We start from the raw sequence: 17,449 nt of genomic DNA on the forward strand, positions 1-17,449 counted from the left end.
CACATCTAGACACTTTCAAAGCATTCCAACTTCAAAAAAAAAAAGGAAAAAGCTAAATTAATATCATAAATACAATTAGCAAAAGACCAAGACAAAAAAAGAGCAAGGTCGTTTATGGCCAAAACAACAAGAAGAGCATTCCCTTCCAAAAAGAGTTGATCACACCCTGAAAAAACTGTCAAGCATGTCGCCAACAAAACTGCAGGGGTTTTTCTTTGTAGCACATCAGTAGAGAGAAGTTTAAGAGTTAGCACCAACAATATCACCATTTTTCATCACAAAAGCACCGCTGCCACCACTGCAAAAGACCCCTTCACTGTTGCACCAAAATTGTATTTAAAACAGCCCACAACCAGTGGCACCCATAAAGAGGGAAGGGCAAGCTCACGCCAAGCTTCTATATGATGATTCAGATTATTTTCACCTTGAATGAGCATATATATGGTATTGTGCCCTTTAATGTCTCTTTTTCTTTTTGCTTTTTCTTCTTTTTGCCCAGACTCATACTCGTGCCTTATGATCATCTCAAAGAACAATCATAGTTTCCACCGGCGAAATCAAAGGGATGGATGGGGTATGTATTAATGCTCTAGAGAAAAAGGACACTGCCAAAGTGGTATGATTTGAATGGTAGAGAAATGCTCACCACTTTTAACCAAACGGATGCAAAACACAACATATTTTTTGCCCAGACTCATACTCGTGCCTTATGATCATCTCAAAGAACAATCATAGTTTCCACCGGCGAAATCAAGGGGATGGATGGGGTATGTATTAATGCTAGAGAAAAAGGACACTGCCAACGTGGTATGATTTGAATGGTAGAGAAATGCTCACCACTTTTAACCAAACGGATGCAAAAACACAACATATTTTTTGGGAACTCTGTTTACAAACACAATGAGAAGCACATCACGCCCTTAATATTTAAGAGGACTTTAGCATTACACACAGAAGATGTTCTCTTTTACATCTTACAACTCTGTCTGTAACATTATAATGCTATCAAAGTTATGCAACAACTTAAGGAGTATCTTCACAACTGATACAGGACTTCTTATTCAGCTGGCTCACACACATTACCCTACTTTTTTTTTCTAGAGAACATTTCCCAAGCTTGCGCTGTATGGAAAATCTGAGCAAAGCACACAGCTGACATGCACCACAAAACTTTCTACATTGAGCAATGGGTGCTCGCATCTTGCTTATGCTACTGAGCCTGCTTGCTCACATAGGTCTAATAGATCAAGAGTCTGAAAAATCACAATAAAAATTTGACCATCAGTCTCAGGCTATGAGACCATTCCATGTAGGAAAAATCAGTGAATTATAATGCAAAATGATTCACATCATAATGACATGATATTGAAAAAGAAAGACGAGGAAGAAGAATATGTTAACCAAGGGTATTATTCAGTATACCTCTGGAACTGAGAGCTCAAGACGAAATTTGGGGCCATCATAGTGATGCAAGACTGGCCTAAAGGCATCTTCTTCCAAAGCCTTGCAGAGTTTTCTAACACGGATTCTTACCTATTAAAATGGGTAAAAACAGTGTATAAGCAAATTAGATATATGCCACATACACCAAGGGAACAATGCTTTCCAATAAATCAATCCAAATTCTACCTGAGCAGGAAACCTTGACTCTCCTTTACATTTTTTGTCTTCCCACGCAGTTGGATCAATGTTAGATCCCCCAAAACTTGCTGCCTGTACAAAATCAATACCAGCAAATAATTAATCAACCTCAAAGTTAAGGAAAAAAATAATCCATCTCACGATTCCTTTAAAATAGCATGTTTGAAATAACAACTCTTTCAGCCCAACCATCAAAAGAATCAAGATAAAATAACCATATGGTCTCTCAATCAAAATCGAGGGTAAAATGATGATATGATAATCTTTCTTTACTTAAAATATGACAATATAACTGAGAATACTCCCTGTACGAGCAAGAGCATTACAAAGGAAATAAATAGAAAATTTTTTATAGAAAAAATAAATAAATTTTTTTTTATATAAAAAAAGAGCACAAACCTCAAAGATTCCATGCAACTGGTGGGTAGTGTAATTATAGAGAAAGAGTGGTAAGCCGGGGGTAATTGCACGAACAGAATCCCGATATCTTGGAGGTAAACCTGTGAAATGAATGCATTAGAAATATGCACATGAGCCATTCACCTGATCTTCTCAATGAAGTAAAACAAATTCTAGGCTTAATCTGCATATACTGGCACTTCAAAAAACTTGTTCTGAACACCTTGATGAATAGATGTAACCATCTTAGTTATAAATGTGACGGTTCATCCTAAAGTATTACACTCTCAGTTTTCAACCACTACAGTGCTTATCAAATTCTCAAACTCCCCATTCAAGCACGGTGTAAACATAACAGCCCCTTTTAGATGGATATGTTCCCCATGCATTATACAAGAGATGGCCACATACATGTCAGAACTATTCACACTTAGGAACCTTTACTTAAGTCCAGGAAAAGATTAAAAAGAGAAGATTACCAAATAGCTGTCGCTTTAAATCTTCCTGCATTGTGTCATTATTACATACAAAAATGTATCCGCCCAGCACCTCATTCCGTGGGAGCGTCTCTGTCGCTGGCAAGGTCTTGAACCTTTTGTCAACTGAATTGTTGGAGTTGGCATTTTCGTTGTTGTTGTTGTTACTGTTGTTACTGCTATTGTCGTTGGATACTTTATTGCTGTGGTTATTGCCACTATGCTTGGTACCCATCAAGTTTCCCACAAGGCTTGCATTGTTTTTCTGGTACACTGCATTCATATTGTAAATTCCATTCCTAAAGGAATTTTTGCTCACATTTTCAGTTAGTTTAGAGTCCAAGTTCAACATGTTGAAGTTAAGGCTCTCAAATTTGTTATCTTCCTGGAACCCAAATTTCTCCCTTGTCCTTATTTCAGCTGGGCCCTTGGAAAGATCAAGATTATTCATGCGCTCGCCCTTTAACTTTGTCTGCTCAGCCAATTTAGAAGCAGCCACAAACCATTTGTGGTCCTCTGAGACTTTTGATTGTCCTCGAAGCTCATCACCCAATTGCCAAAAGCTCTGCATGGTCTCCATCGTTGCAAAACCTAATTCCATTGACACATTACAAATCCTTTTAAAGGAGTCTGATAACATAAAGAAGACAAACATCCAGAACAAAAAGTAAGAGAAGAACACCCTTATTTTCACCCAAAAAGTGAGGAAAGAAACAATGCATAAGAAAATAAAAGGCATGACTATATTAAAATTTATACATAAAATAAAAACTATCAATCAAATGCCAATAACTCCTTTGACTGAAAAGCTTCAATGGGGAATCTCATCATCTACATAAGGACAAATGCGTATTTACCAAAGAAGGGGAAAAAAAGAATGCTTTCACGATCAAGTTTTTCAATGGACAGGTTCGAAAAAGAGAAGTTATTCAAGGGGCATATTATAATCCCATATGTTCAATTACTTCAAAGTTCAGCTCAAACAACATCAATTCAATGGAGGATCAGAATCAACAAATAGATATGTTATGGCATATGTGTATATCATTCCAAGAGCGTACATGAGAACAATGAACTCGAAACACCTCGACAAGATACAAATATCAAAGATTTACACAATAAATCAGATACTTCGTAGTAAAGATAACTCGTTTCTTTGCATGTGCCATAACCAAAAGGAGCAAAAATCCAGGAGATGCGTATGGTTTAACATTCAAACAAGCTTTCACAAAACATTAGAAGGGAACCCGTGAATCTTTTGAGAAGCATGCTGTTTTTAATGTCGCTGCTTTCTTACTATGAAACAAAAAACAGAACATCAAAGTTCTGGGTCATTGTAAAAATAAAAAAATTGAGTGCCCTTTAGAAAGGCACATTACCAAACAGATACTAAGCACCAAAGCAGTTAAAATGAATGCACTAACCTAAACCAAAAATCGGCTTTAGTGATTTAAATTTCAACCTAGAAAAAGTGTTATCCATTCTCAGCAACAGAACGAAGCAGCTCTTAACCCAAGACGAAAGACACCCTCGTTCAAACCCACATCACTCCAAAAATAAAACAATTCAATATTTTCTTTTCCTTTACCCCATTTTCTTAGCAACCCAACAAGGAAAACCCAATTTCTCAACCCAAAAGAGAACAAAACCTCAAATACCCACAGTATTGGACCTAACATTACTCCAAATCTAGACCCAAATCAAAGCTAGCTCACTCAAAAACACCCATAAAGCAAAAAAATCTCCCACTACATCAAGATCCAAAAACACAAAAGAAAATGCAACATCGGCAAGTAAATTCAGCAAAAGCCGCTGAACTAAGTTAAGCTTCGAAATTCAGTGTTAAAAGACCATAATTAACGACCTTGATTTTGAGGGTTTACAGAGAGATACCTCAGAGCCCTAGATTTGGGGATCGAGTTAGAGAGAGAAAGAGAGCGCACCTTTAATCTAGCTCCGCTTTGGCTGTGGCCTGTGACTCTGTGAGACCCGAAGGACACGACACACAGAGAGGAGTAGAACTGGTTGATATTTTATTGTTCTTATAGTTCGGTCGGTGGGAAATAGCCCTTTCTGGTTGACAGAATTACGCTGCTTGCCATTTGAATTTGAAATTTCTTTTTTGGGAGAGGGAAATATGGCATTACTTTTTATCTTGTCACATTCCGTTTGTTTTGATAATTTAATTTAAAATTAGGAGTAATTATAAATCACATTTATCTATTTTTAAATAGTTAATGCTATATATATATTACAATTATTCAACAATTTTGAAATAGCACTCCTAATCAACCAAATATTTAAGTTTTTTCTTTTAATTTAGCCATGATTGATACAAGCTAGTAATTCTAAAAGTTCATCTTATATTTTTCAAAAAATTATGTGACTTTTAAATTAAAATTTAATAGTGATCGATCGCAAGTTTAATGGTCATTTTAAGAGCCACATCATCCTTGAAATGACATAAAAGTAACAAAAATAGACTTGTAATATTACTCATAAAATATGTATATCATATTCTTTTATAATTTTGGTTTGTATCTTGAGCCCGTACGCACAAGTAAGAAATGACACATGTTCCCGCCCCACTTTAAATCTTGTGCGCACAAGACAAATAACGCAAGTATTGCCCTTTCATCACAATTAATCGATGAATTTTCCTACATCACAAGCACATATTGTATAAAAATACAAAATTTAATTCTCAATTACTCTTTAATCAACTTCAAAGTACCAACAGAATAACTCAATTTTAGGATTTATAAACCAGATAAGTATATGTTCTTTTGTATCCTTAAAAGCAAAGTAAGGGTAAAATTTGATATTAATAGAAGAATTCATTGATTGGAATCCAAAATATGACAATTTCATATGGAATTCAATTGTTCAAACTATGCTTGAAGAGTTTAAGAAAATTTATTCAAACTTAATTCGAAAGAAATTTATAAAAAGATAAGAAATTAATCTATAATTATTGGCCAATGAACATAAATCTGACTCTTTTTAATTTATTATTATTTAAGGGTAGTAAAATTGTGATTTCTAAAACATCATAGGGGCAATATTGGAGCCAAACATCACATGGAGAGCCTGTAGTCCGTCTAAAAAGAGCTGGCCAATCACTTTCCTATCAAGCTGGGAGGTCTGTATCCATTGTTCCACGAGGAGAAGTGTATAATTCTAGCAATCCAATTTGTTCTTTAACCATAAAACTAACAACCCTCTCTTGCTTCCCGTGAGTCTTTTCAATATGGACAAGTTTTCTTTAAATTTGAGATGGAGAAATTTTTGTTTTTCCAATACATACAATTTATTAATTTTAATTCACACATTATTTTAAAAAGAGAAAATAGTAGAAATCCCCCTTTTATAATTTAAAAAAGATAAATTTCTAGAAACTTCACTCTACTCTCTATCAATCATTCGATCAGCTCATATTAAAAAAAAAAAAAAAAATTGTTGTATAACATTATTCTTTAAAAAATGAACATGAAAATTATATGTTTTGTTAATTATATTAAAATTACATATACGAATCACATGTTCTAAAGACAAATGCCTATTGAGACAAGATTTACAATAACTCAAGAGACAAGAACTCAAAAGACAAATAACTCAAGAGTTAAGAGTTATAAGAATTCAAAAGATAAGAGTTATAAATGATAAATTAACTTTATTATTGTTAATGTAAAAGTAAAAAAGACTTGTAACGTTCATACTCTTTCTCTATAAATAGAGTATTGTATACAATCAAATATATAAAGGGAAAATGTAGCCATGCCATAGGCCGAATTAGTGACATCCACTTGATTAGGTGTGATCTTAGTCAATTAAATTACCTCTTAAAAATATATTAAATTATAAAATTTTTAAAAAAGTAGTAACCCAATATAAAGGAAAATTGAATATTTTAATAGCATCAACTAATATCATCAACTAGTAATCATAGTCCACATGGATGGATTGTTCTTTTATGATTTTAATAGTGTTGGTGGGATTGGTTGCAGTGTGACTTAATAGGTACAGAATCCACGTCAAGGGGCTTTCAAACACTTTACAGAGAAGGTGACCAATTTGCTGACATCGTGGCCAGCATAGCATGGGGAGACGTTAATGCAATGCAATAATATAAAAAGATTAACTCCATAAATAAGAGTGGGAGTCCATGTTTGATTTAAGCATTTGTTTAAATTTTAAACGATACTCGAAAAGATTTGATTCATTCCGAATTCTTTAATTCGAAATAAAAGTGTTCACTTGGACCATGAAGAGTTGGCGGGTTGGGAATGTCCAACTTATCAATTTATCCTATAAATTATTAAGAGCTCATATAATCAGTTAATTATATTATAAAGTTACAACATACAATTTTAAGTTGGTTTTTTAAGGTTATTTCACTATCGCGGGATTGTGGCCCTTTGTCCTGATCATTGCAGCAAGTGTGTCGCCCAAGACATAATTAAATGGCATAAATTTAAAAGAAGAACCCATAAATATGAGTGAGACTTGTTTTATTGAAGCATTTGTTTTGAGTTAATTTACGGATAAAATAAAAATTTCACAAGTATTTTGTCGAATTGAATTTATACAAAGGAATCTTTTTGTTACAAATACAAATCACAAAGATTTATAAGTTTATTTTTAAATCACATAGATTTATTTATTATAAGGTCAAACCACAACTACCAATCTAATTATTATGTTTTTCACATCTCAAATGGGCTTCTCGTGAAAGATCAAAAAGAAATTGAAGATGGGCCTTCCGTTTGCTCAAGTGTTGGGTCACTGTTGTTAGCCTTTTGGGGGACTGACAAAGGTTTGGGCTTAGTCCGTTGGATTTGGCTTAAATACAGTTTTTTTTTTAAAAAACTACAACATAGATATTTAACTTAAATCATTTTTCCATTTTTATATATAAAAAAAAAAAATTAAATCCTAATTAACCAATCCCTACTTGTCAATTGCTCTATAGTCTATGCTTTTGGGTGTGATATAAAAAGATTGGAATTGAATATGCAAAAATACTTGTTTTCTGAAATTTCACAAATTGATTTAGATTCTCTATATTCAGCATCCAAATGGCAAATAGAATGGGTTTAAAAATATTTTTCTGTTTTCAAAATTAAAAACACACTTTTTTTTTTTCAAAATTATTAACAAATAATTATCTTATATCCAATCATGCTGTACCACATCAGTTTGTAAAATTTTTTTATAAAATTTATTTGTAAGCCTAACATTTTTCGTATAAAATTACCTGTTTTAAACTGTCAAATTACTTATATGCGCAAATGAAGCTCATATAAATTGTCGGAAATTCCAATCCTGGTAAACTTAAGCCTTCTATTTTTTTTATTTTTTATTTTTTAAACCAAAAGCCTGCTGTCTTAATCTGCCCCAAATTTCACCAAAATCCGGGCGGGATAACTGTTGCGGATCCTCGTCCAACCGCCATACCCAAAACCGATCCGGCTCACACAGCCAAGTCGGGTTCTCTCATTTCTCGCTCTGTTCAGTTCAAAAGGTGCCCCAAGTACCGTACTATCGGAGTAGTTAAGTGCGTTTTTCTCTCTCGGAGGCTCCGAAGGCACACTGTCCTACGAAATTCCTAGAAACCCTAGAAAATCTGCACGCCATGGATATGCAGCAGGGGGATTTCGATCGGATTCTCTTCTTCGAGCACGCCCGCAAGACCTCTGAGGCCACCTACGCTAAGAACCCTCTCGATGCCGATGTTCGTAAACCACCACTTTGTTGGGATCTCTCTTCTCTTATTTGTTGGGGATTTTTATGGTTTTCTGTGTTTCCGCTTGGTTCCTGAGAAACTCTGGGAAAATGAAGGAAATATATGTGTGTGTGTGTGTGCGTGCGTATTTATATGTAATGCTTGTTTAAAATAAACATTTTATTAAGGGAGAACGGTTTTCCTTTGTCCATTTCTCGTCAATGGTTGTGTGGGATTGATGTTTACCTTGTAATGATTGTTGTTGTTTGCTGTTTATGCAGAATTTGACTAGGTGGGCAGGAGCACTGTTAGAGTTGTCTCAGTTTCAGAGTGTCCCTGATTCAAAGAAGATGATTCTAGGTACTTAGTTTTCCCAATATACTGGATTCACCAAACTGTAACTCTGAATAAGATCGAGTATTTTAAGGACCTAGAGTTTTGGTAGTTGGTGTACAGTAAGAAAATTATTGGGTTTTACTTCAAGTCCAATTTTATTTTACGAATTCTTCACCAAATAAGCAAAATTAAGATTTCCATTCATTGCTTTATTTCCCAGAGTTTAGTGTAATGTTTATTGCAAATAATGTTTAGATGGTAGTTTTCTGGTGTAATTGTTAAGTTAAATTTGAGGTGTTTGCTTTCGGGGTGTGTGGTTGGCGTTTGGCTTTGTTTTGGTTCTGAGCCATGTTGGCCCAAGTTTGCTAGGTTCATAGATTGTAATGAGTTTGGTTGTCTATCAAAGGTGCTTATTCATCCAAAAAAAAAGAAAAAAAAAGACGATTTAAATTTATTGTTAAAATGCTTCATTGCTTCTATTAAATGCAATGCTACTCGTGGGTTTGTCAAATTGTATTGATTAATTTTGGGACAGCTATGGAATTTAGAGTTATTTTGCTACTGGGGAATAATTTGTTACGTGGCTAATATGTGTTTTTGATTTGTAGATGCGGTTTCGAAGCTGGAGGAGGCATTGCTGGTTAATCCCAAGAAGCATGACACTCTTTGGTGCCTCGGAAATGCTTATACTTCTCATGCATTTTTGAACCCAGATGAGGACGAAGCAAAGGAGTATTTCGATAAGGCAGCTCTCTACTTTCAGCAAGCCCTCGATGAGGTACTCTCTTACAAAATCTCACCAGAAATCACACGTCTATATATGATGTTTGTAAATGTCTTATCTTCCAAGATGTCTAAAACTACAGTAGTTCTACCCTTTTATAGGATCCGGGAAATGATCTTTATCGCAAGTCCTTGGAAGTGGCTGCTAAGGTAATTTTCTGTTTTTCTACTCTGAGAAATGTGCTTCAGCTTTATGTTGTATTTAATCATGGAAGTGTTGGGGACAAATTATTCGAACCTCAATTTGTTTTGTAATTGGGTTGTTAGGACACATGCTTTTGTTGCCATGACTAGGTGGAGAATGAGATGACATAATTGTTGCATTGGTAATTTAGTAGAGAGTTTATCTTCTTGGACTTTTTAATTTTCCTTGCTTTTATATGGGTTCGATCAATGGCAGCACATGAAATATGAAAAGATATGGGTTGTCAGCCATTGCTGGAGTAGTAGTGGATGATCTGGTGAAATTAAGTGGCAACATGGTTTTTCGTCTCTGTTGAATTGAGCTTTATTGTAAACTAGATTTTGATGAAGGTCCAACCACGTGGTTGTGTATTCATGACTTTAAACTTAGTGTATGTTTTTGTAGTTTTCCAGGCTCAGAAGGTTACTTCATTGGTTATGGAGCGCATGATTTAAATCTCCATAAGAATGATTGCAGATTGCTAATGCTTGATAAAATGTTGAAAGCAGGTTATTTTAGGCACTGAAAGCTTGTAATTCACTAAGACGGTTTTGGAGTTTAAGAATATATGTGGTTGTGGAGAGTTATTTTCTGCTTAAACTTAATATATATCCTTTTAGTTGTTATTATTATTGTAAGCATTAGCAAAATGTAGGAATAATCTTTCTAGTGTCATCTGTTATTTTGGTTTTTAGGCTGTATCATGAAGCAGGTAAAAAGGAATTGTCTGAAATGTTGATAGCAAGATGTTTATGGATGAGATACTGGTTTTCTTTCCACCCTAAATACAGAGAGTACACAAACAAAAGGACAGCCTGAGGAAAAATTAATAAATAAATCTATGCTTTAGGGATATCTATAAACTGAAGTGATGTGAACTTTGTTTGCCTGACATGTCTTCTTTGTTGAAGGGATTTCTTAAAATTGTTAACTGGCCATATTCTTCCTCTTATTTATTATTTTAAGAATGAACTTGTTTGTCAGACTAATCCACTGTTTTGAACTTTGAATCTTTCTATTTCTAGGCTCCTGAATTGCACACGGAAATCCATAGGCATGGTTTAGCCCAACAAACATTGGGGTCAGCAGGACCGTCTACTTCATCAGGTTCAAAGGTGAGATCCTGAAAGTTACTGCTTCCCTTATGTTTGTTGTTTCTCAGTTATCTTTGGTTGTGGTTTGCCACTCCCCCCCCCCAAAAAAAGGAGGATCTTATTGTCTTAAGTATTTTTCACATTATGATAATAATAGCTTAGATGTAATAGTCCTCCTGCTCCTGTAGTATTGTAGACAAAATACCTAATATAAGTTGTCTTTGGAGGGAAAGAAGTGACAAAAGTTTTGAGGACCGTGAAAGGACGTTAGCGGAGCTTGAGTCATTTTTCTTTTTTACTCTTTATACTTGGACAATTGCATTTGTATCTTCGTGGGAGCTTGGTTTTCATAATTTTTTTGTTCTTTTTTCTCTTTATAGTAAGGTGTTTCTTTTCTATACTCTTTGTGTACCTGAGTAGAGCGCTTTTAATGATATTTTGATTACTGAATATATATTAAAGAAAAACCCTAATGTAAGTGCATGGGTTGTAAATGGACTTGATGCACTGTTGCTGAAAGATGTATAAGTTACAGGGCATTACATTTACTATTCTATTAGTTAAGCTCCAATGCCTTGCAGGCTTGCACAATGCCATCTGCATCCACGTACATGCAGGCCCAGACATACCGGTGCCAACAATGCAGAGTGGTAGTGTGCGAGTGTATGTATATATATAGACACTTTTTGTGCTTCATAGCTACACTAGATTGTGCCTCACCTATGCATTTGGTATTCAAGTTGTACACCTTCTTCATTGTTGTAAGTATGAAATTGTTTCTGAGGATGGTGGTTCTATATACCTTCTGTTTGTTAAGAATGAAACAATCTACGCAGGATGGTTTATGTTGAAACCAGTTGCCAACCTAAAGCAGCCCTTCATTAGGCAGGATGTCTTTTTCTCTTCTAATTCTCAGGAACCTTAATTAGAGTGTGAGTGTTTTGTTTGGGGGAATGCTCCTTGAATGCGTGTTTTATGTGTTTCTCAGAGAGTAGTGCTTTGTGGGTTGCTCGTTTTGCACCCGTTTTTCATTTTTATTTATTTTATTTTAATTCTGCATATCTAATTTATATGACTATTATATGTTGATTCCTTATACTGCTTTATGCTTAGTTTCTGCAATTTAGTTTTAATTTTTTCCTTCCTGTTGCAGACGTCTTCAAAGAAAAAGAAGAGCAGCGATCTCAAGTACGACATATTTGGATGGATAATTCTTGCTGTTGGAATTGTTGCATGGGTGGGATTTGCAAAGTCCCAGGTGCCTCCCCCTCCTCCTCCTCCTCCTCCGCGATAAGTTAGGCAGTTGGTTCCATTTGGTTGTCTCAAGACGGAGATTGAACATTTATCAGAGATTTGAGCTTTTGACCATCACATCTGATCCATCATCCATTAGTTACTTTTTCTTTTTTCACCCTAGTAATGTTTTCCTAGTTTAGCTTATAGAAAAGTAAAAAGAGTCTTCTTCTATATGAAATATTTTTTTTCCCCACTGAATTCTAGTTGAGCAGCTATTTTCTGGTGGATGCACCATGTGTGTTTATTCTGATAGAGCTGCAGTGTTTCCGTTTTGTCTTGGTTTGTTTCACCATAAAATCGTTGAGTTGACAATGTTTTATAGAATGACATTTTCCGGAGGGTTGGTTGCAGTTGCAGGCTGTGATAGGTTGTCTCTAAGCAATGAAGAAGAAAAAACTAGGAAAATAATTGTAGAGAGTAACGTATGCTATAATACCATTTAGAAAATAGTACAGCCTAATTACTTGAGATTAAAATAACTTCTAGAATATATCTTAGAGCATATACCCTCATATCCCGACAAGATAATTTGACTAATCTTCTAAAATATGTTCTCCCACATTGCATGAGAGTAAACCATGCCACACAATGTACTCCGAGTTCATAGGTAAAAGTTTATGATTCAACGTAACAAGGCATTTGTGTGAAGAATCTTATGCAATTTTTATCAAACTACCTTAAAGGAATTTAGGTCCAGAGCGGGAACAATTGAAAATTCGAATTTTTCTTTTTGCCTAGCGCAGAGACTGGTAGTTATCTTATTCAGTTTGTTTTGGCCCAAAAAATGATATCTGAACGTGTGCTTTTTTCAAGTTTTCATCTCACTTAAAAAAGAACACATGTGACTGTTATTATGTATTTACTTTCGCATTTTTGTGACCCAAAACAATTGGAAATTTAAATTCTTTGTCAAAAAGTTTTCATGATTTACGGATTGTGTTCCCTCAAAATTTCAAACCTGCACGACTTTTAAACGTTTAAGTTCCTTTTGGCACTAATTTTCAAACTTTTGTGATTCATGGATCATGTCTGCACTCAAAACTTCAAATCGTCAGAAATAGATGTTAGTTTAATAAACTGAATCAAAAATATTTTTTCTAACTTCAAATTTTTTTTATAGAAAATAAAGAAACTTTGCTAGGACCTGGATAAGAACATCATGCTCATGCTGATAAGTTATAAGATCTCAGCAATTATTTGTTCGGATTGCCCGAAACCGGGATCCCTGGTCCAAACCCACCATCTCGGTTTACTATATAAGCTTTTAATTTCAACGTATCCGGACCCAACCAATTATACCTCTCCAGAATCACGAAGAGAGTGAGGCTCGTGAAAGCCCAAACCGTGGGCCACGCCGCCACGGCAAATCCTAAGCCACCTACACAAGTACTCTTTAGAGACGCCGTCGTTTTCTGTGAGACCCGGATTCTCTCGCACTGAGCGCGCGCTGTCTGTGTCCAAAGCTGAAAGAGGAGCCTAGAAAGCACTAAAAAATGGCTTTGCAAGCGAAACTGTACGGTCAAAACGCCGCGGTTTCATTCTCTTTATGGAGTCCTCGTGTCCCTCCGATTCCAGGCCGTGTCTCGTTGGACTTCCCCAAAACGCAACGGGTCCTCCGAGTCTTGTCCATGGCCGTCAAGCGCAGCCCTAAGCGTCTCAAATACTCTGCTCCTCGCTTCACCAAGGTCACATTCGCGCGCTGATACTCGCTTATTTGATTTCTGATGGAAGTTTTTCCGTACAAAGAACTTGTTGATTTCCGAGAAATGGTGTTGAAAATTGAAATGGACAATAAAACTGTATGTATGTATGTATATGATAGTCGTAGTTTTGAACCTTATGGAGTGGATTAACTCAAAACTATGCCTTACGAAAAAACTTCGGAAATTACTTTTGACCCTTTTTACCTCTGTAATAATAACAAAAAACACAGTTATGATCACTTGTTCTTCTACTTTCCATTATTAAAAAGCTATTTAGGGTTTTTTTTCGTTGGTTCAATGAAGAGCACATTGAGATTCTTCATGTGCTAATCAAAATTTTATGATTCATTTTGTTTTTTAATTTTTTTAATTTTTATGGGATTAATAGGGAACCAACGGTTCAGTCGAAAATGTCTGAAGAGTCCTGTGCAATTGCTAGAATGGTTTTTTAGTTACTAGATTTTGTGCTAGAAACACTAGTAGAGTTGGAAGAAAGTTACTCAGAGTTGATGAAAGTGCAGAAGGCAGTATTTGTTTCACTTACAATTGGCATGAAAACATCAGGAAGGTGGCTTGCTTTATGTTGAAGCTGATTCATCAGGAGCAGACAGCTGGAAATTGGACCCAGTTGTGGATCTTTTAAAACAGGGAGCTGTTGGGGTCATTCCTACAGACACCGTGTATGTTGCTCTTCTTCGGTTTATGTCGATGATGCATCAATTATCATTTCTTAGCATATTTAACAGAGTAACTTTTGATGGTTATTGGGCTAATTATCTTCAGCGGCTGTACTTATTCTGGACCCCATAATGCGTCTTATTTGCTATAGTATTAGTTGTAGTTATGGTCAAGTTAATTTTGAAAGGGTAATTCTTTCATTAATTATTCATTTTGACCTTTCTATTAGTTACTCTTTGTCTTTAATTAGTCATCAATTGAAGTTAATGAAAATGTTGGATTCTACTGTCATTTCTATTCTTTTTCTGCGTTCTTTCTGCAAGAAAGTTTGACAATCCTATCCTTAATTTTCCAAACAATTTGTTGTTGTGCTTTGGTCCTTTGATAATTCTCTTTTTTGCCCTTTCTTATTTGATGATTGTAAAAGCTTTCTTTGTGCATTAGGTATGCCATAGTTTGTGATTTGAAAAGCCATTCAGCGATTGAACGTCTTCGGAGGTAGACATTGTTGTTATTTTGTGCTTACTTTAAAGATTTCTATGCTTAGATACTTCTTATTCTGCCTCCTGGTGACAAGAGTGTTCTATATTTCCGCATTGCAGGATCAAGAATATAGAAGCTTCAAAGGCAAGTCATGGCTTTTCTTGAGTTACAACAACTTTAATATGCTTTAGGAAGTATAAAATTAAACTAGCCACAAGATATATGCTGAGATACTCTATAATATAGACTGGTTGGATGGTGCATGGTCACAGCATACTGAAGTCATTGATTACAATATCTGATTTGTGGTTTTACAATTGTTTGATGCTTTTTGATATCTTCATATCTATACATGTTCTATTAATAATATTTCTGCTTAATTATGCAGCCTCTTAGCATCTTATGCCATACTTTCCGGGACATTGATACGTATACAACAGGGTTCCCTCATGGTGACGGTCAAGGTCATACTAACATATTCCGAGCTGTCAAGCATTGCTTACCTGGGCCTGTAAGTATGTTTCCTAGATTATGTGGTTATTTCTGGAGGAAATCTAAGGTACCCATCAGTGCCATCCTTGAGCCTCTACAATAGCTACAGAGTTACATGTAACATAAAGAGGCTCAATCAGGACCCACCATCTAGTGGCTTACCCAGCAGACCATCTCCTAAACCAAAGATCAGATAACTTTTAATTTTTCAGCCTCCTTTTCTGTTACTCTCCTTCTCTATTCCCTGATGATTATCCAAAGATAGGTCTTCAAATTAATGAACTTAAATGGTTTTTTTTTTTTAAAAAAAATTTATTTTTATTTTTCCTTTTAATTTGTTTGTTTGCTTAGGACAGTGTATGGATGCACTTTGGATTCAGTAGGTTCCTCAAAATTTTTAAGTGAATAATTTTATCCCTAACAGATCTTCTATGCAACAGTATACTTTCATCCTGACTGCGAGTAAAGAATTACCTAAACAGTGTATAAGGTATGGGACTGCAGCTTCCAAGTATGCAGCTAGGAAAAATGTGGGGGTCCGTATGCCTGATGATGCCATATGTCAAGCAATACTCGAGAAGATGGGTGCACCCTTAATTTCCACAAGGTTGGTTGGAATCTAATTATATGTCAAACATTCATTATTGATACCAATAACTCAAAGGGCCAAACCACTCTTTTTATTTAATAAATCATTGATGTTTAAGAAGGAAAAAGTATTGTACCTGCTGTTTGTATTTCTCATATACCATATGATAATGAATTTATGTCCTCTGTGTCAGTGTCAAGTGCCCAAAGGAGAATGAGTGGATGATTGATCCCATTGTGATTGCTGATATGTATGGACCAGAGGTATGAGTCTATCAATTGAGGGTGCTTTAGTTTCTATTCTAAGGTTAAAATGACCTTGTTCCTATGCACCCCCGGGATTAGTTGGAGTGAAGCTCCGGATACCTGGTGCCAAATCAACAAAAAAAAAAAAAAGAGGTTAAAATGACCTTGTATGTTATGAACTTATGATATTCTCCTCCATATTTCAGCAAAAATAGGAAAAAGAAATTTTAGTGGCTGCCCCATGGAACTTTTGCCAATAGATTGCATTTATATATTAATTCTCGCTTTTGAGTAACTGTTTTGTAGTGTTCCATTTTGAGGAGTTTCTTCCGCATTGGTTTATTTAGAACATAATTTTATAGGATTTGACGAAGTTACGGCAAAGCAAAAGTTTTATGACAACTTGATGCCCTCTCTTGGCAATCTCGTTTCATAATGACCTCTTTCTGAATGTTATGGCAATTTGATCGCTACTGCAAGAGACATTTTTACCTCAAAACTTCCCCTCTACTCCCCCATCTCTCTTTAATCATTCTCAAGAACAAAGTATGTCATTATCTGCACTTCAAAATCTTACTACTATTTAATCCACAAAATCTACAAAGGACATACAGTGACCAAAATAAAGTAATTTTTTTATTGAAGTTACTTCCTGACTTAAGTATTTTAATTCATTTTAGGGTCTTGACTTTGTTGTTGATGGCGGGGTAAGAGTGGCAGATCCATCCACTATAGTTGACATGACGGTGATTCCTCCAAAAATGATAAGGCAGGGAAAGGTAACGAAGTCTATGCTATTGATGAATAATGTTGTCTATGTGATTGAATGTTGGTTGCTTCATTTTACATAATATGATCTAGTATTTGTTCAATTAAGTAACCGTTCTATAGTTGCCAGAGCTATTTCGTGCTTTTAGATAAAATCTTGCATGTGAAGCATGTCATTGCGTTCTCTCACTTGTGATAATAATCCTGGAGGAAACGAAGGTTCACTGGAAATAACATATCCCAAGTTAATTTTCGTGGTGCAGTTGTAGGTGTATTTTCTGGCTGAACTAGGAGACTAGATGCAATGAACCTTTTTCTTCTTTTTTTGGGGCAAAAACCAAGCATTATCAAATTGTTATGCCTAACATATTGGTTTTGTTGCTGTACTTGACAACTGGTTCAGGGACCTAAGTTACACTGGATGGTTACCGAAGATGTTAATGGATCTGCTGCTATGCATGAAGCGAACCTCATCTTTCCTTCTGGGACTTAGTTCATTCATGCATTTTGGTAAACCCGTAAAGAACCATGATTTGTATGCCCCCAAGGTTGTGTTG

General features: G+C 35.4%; 3 protein-coding genes across 3 annotated transcripts; 2 read left to right on the plus strand and 1 right to left on the minus strand.

Annotated features, from left to right (window-relative positions):
- Positions 1–901: 901 nt before the first annotated feature.
- Positions 902–4,533, minus strand: LOC132182518 (B2 protein). The gene is made up of 6 exons (XM_059595785.1): positions 4,460–4,533; positions 2,520–3,107; positions 2,041–2,141; positions 1,630–1,713; positions 1,423–1,533; positions 902–1,253 (listed from the first exon to the last, which is right to left on the minus strand). The coding sequence occupies exons 2-6, from the start codon at positions 3,094–3,096 to the stop codon at positions 1,206–1,208; spliced, it is 921 nt and encodes a 306-aa protein (XP_059451768.1). The 5' UTR covers positions 3,097–3,107; positions 4,460–4,533; the 3' UTR covers positions 902–1,205.
- Positions 4,534–7,917: 3,384 nt separating this feature from the next.
- Positions 7,918–12,277, plus strand: LOC132181043 (mitochondrial import receptor subunit TOM20-like). The gene is made up of 6 exons (XM_059594088.1): positions 7,918–8,250; positions 8,523–8,601; positions 9,186–9,355; positions 9,463–9,510; positions 10,570–10,659; positions 11,792–12,277. Exons 1-6 carry the CDS (start codon positions 8,152–8,154, stop codon positions 11,930–11,932), a joined length of 627 nt encoding a protein of 208 aa, XP_059450071.1. The 5' UTR covers positions 7,918–8,151; the 3' UTR covers positions 11,933–12,277.
- A 957-nt stretch (positions 12,278–13,234) lies between these two features.
- Positions 13,235–17,439, plus strand: LOC132183173 (uncharacterized). Its single transcript, XM_059596573.1, has 9 exons — positions 13,235–13,619; positions 14,202–14,317; positions 14,760–14,813; positions 14,918–14,942; positions 15,187–15,309; positions 15,731–15,897; positions 16,073–16,142; positions 16,805–16,903; positions 17,296–17,439. Exons 1-9 carry the CDS (start codon positions 13,428–13,430, stop codon positions 17,383–17,385), a joined length of 936 nt encoding a protein of 311 aa, XP_059452556.1. The 5' UTR covers positions 13,235–13,427; the 3' UTR covers positions 17,386–17,439.
- The last annotated feature ends 10 nt before the right edge of the window (positions 17,440–17,449 follow it).

Source organism: Corylus avellana, chromosome ca5 (genome assembly GCF_901000735.1).
Source record: "Corylus avellana chromosome ca5, CavTom2PMs-1.0".
Taxonomy (NCBI): domain Eukaryota; kingdom Viridiplantae; phylum Streptophyta; class Magnoliopsida; order Fagales; family Betulaceae; genus Corylus; species Corylus avellana.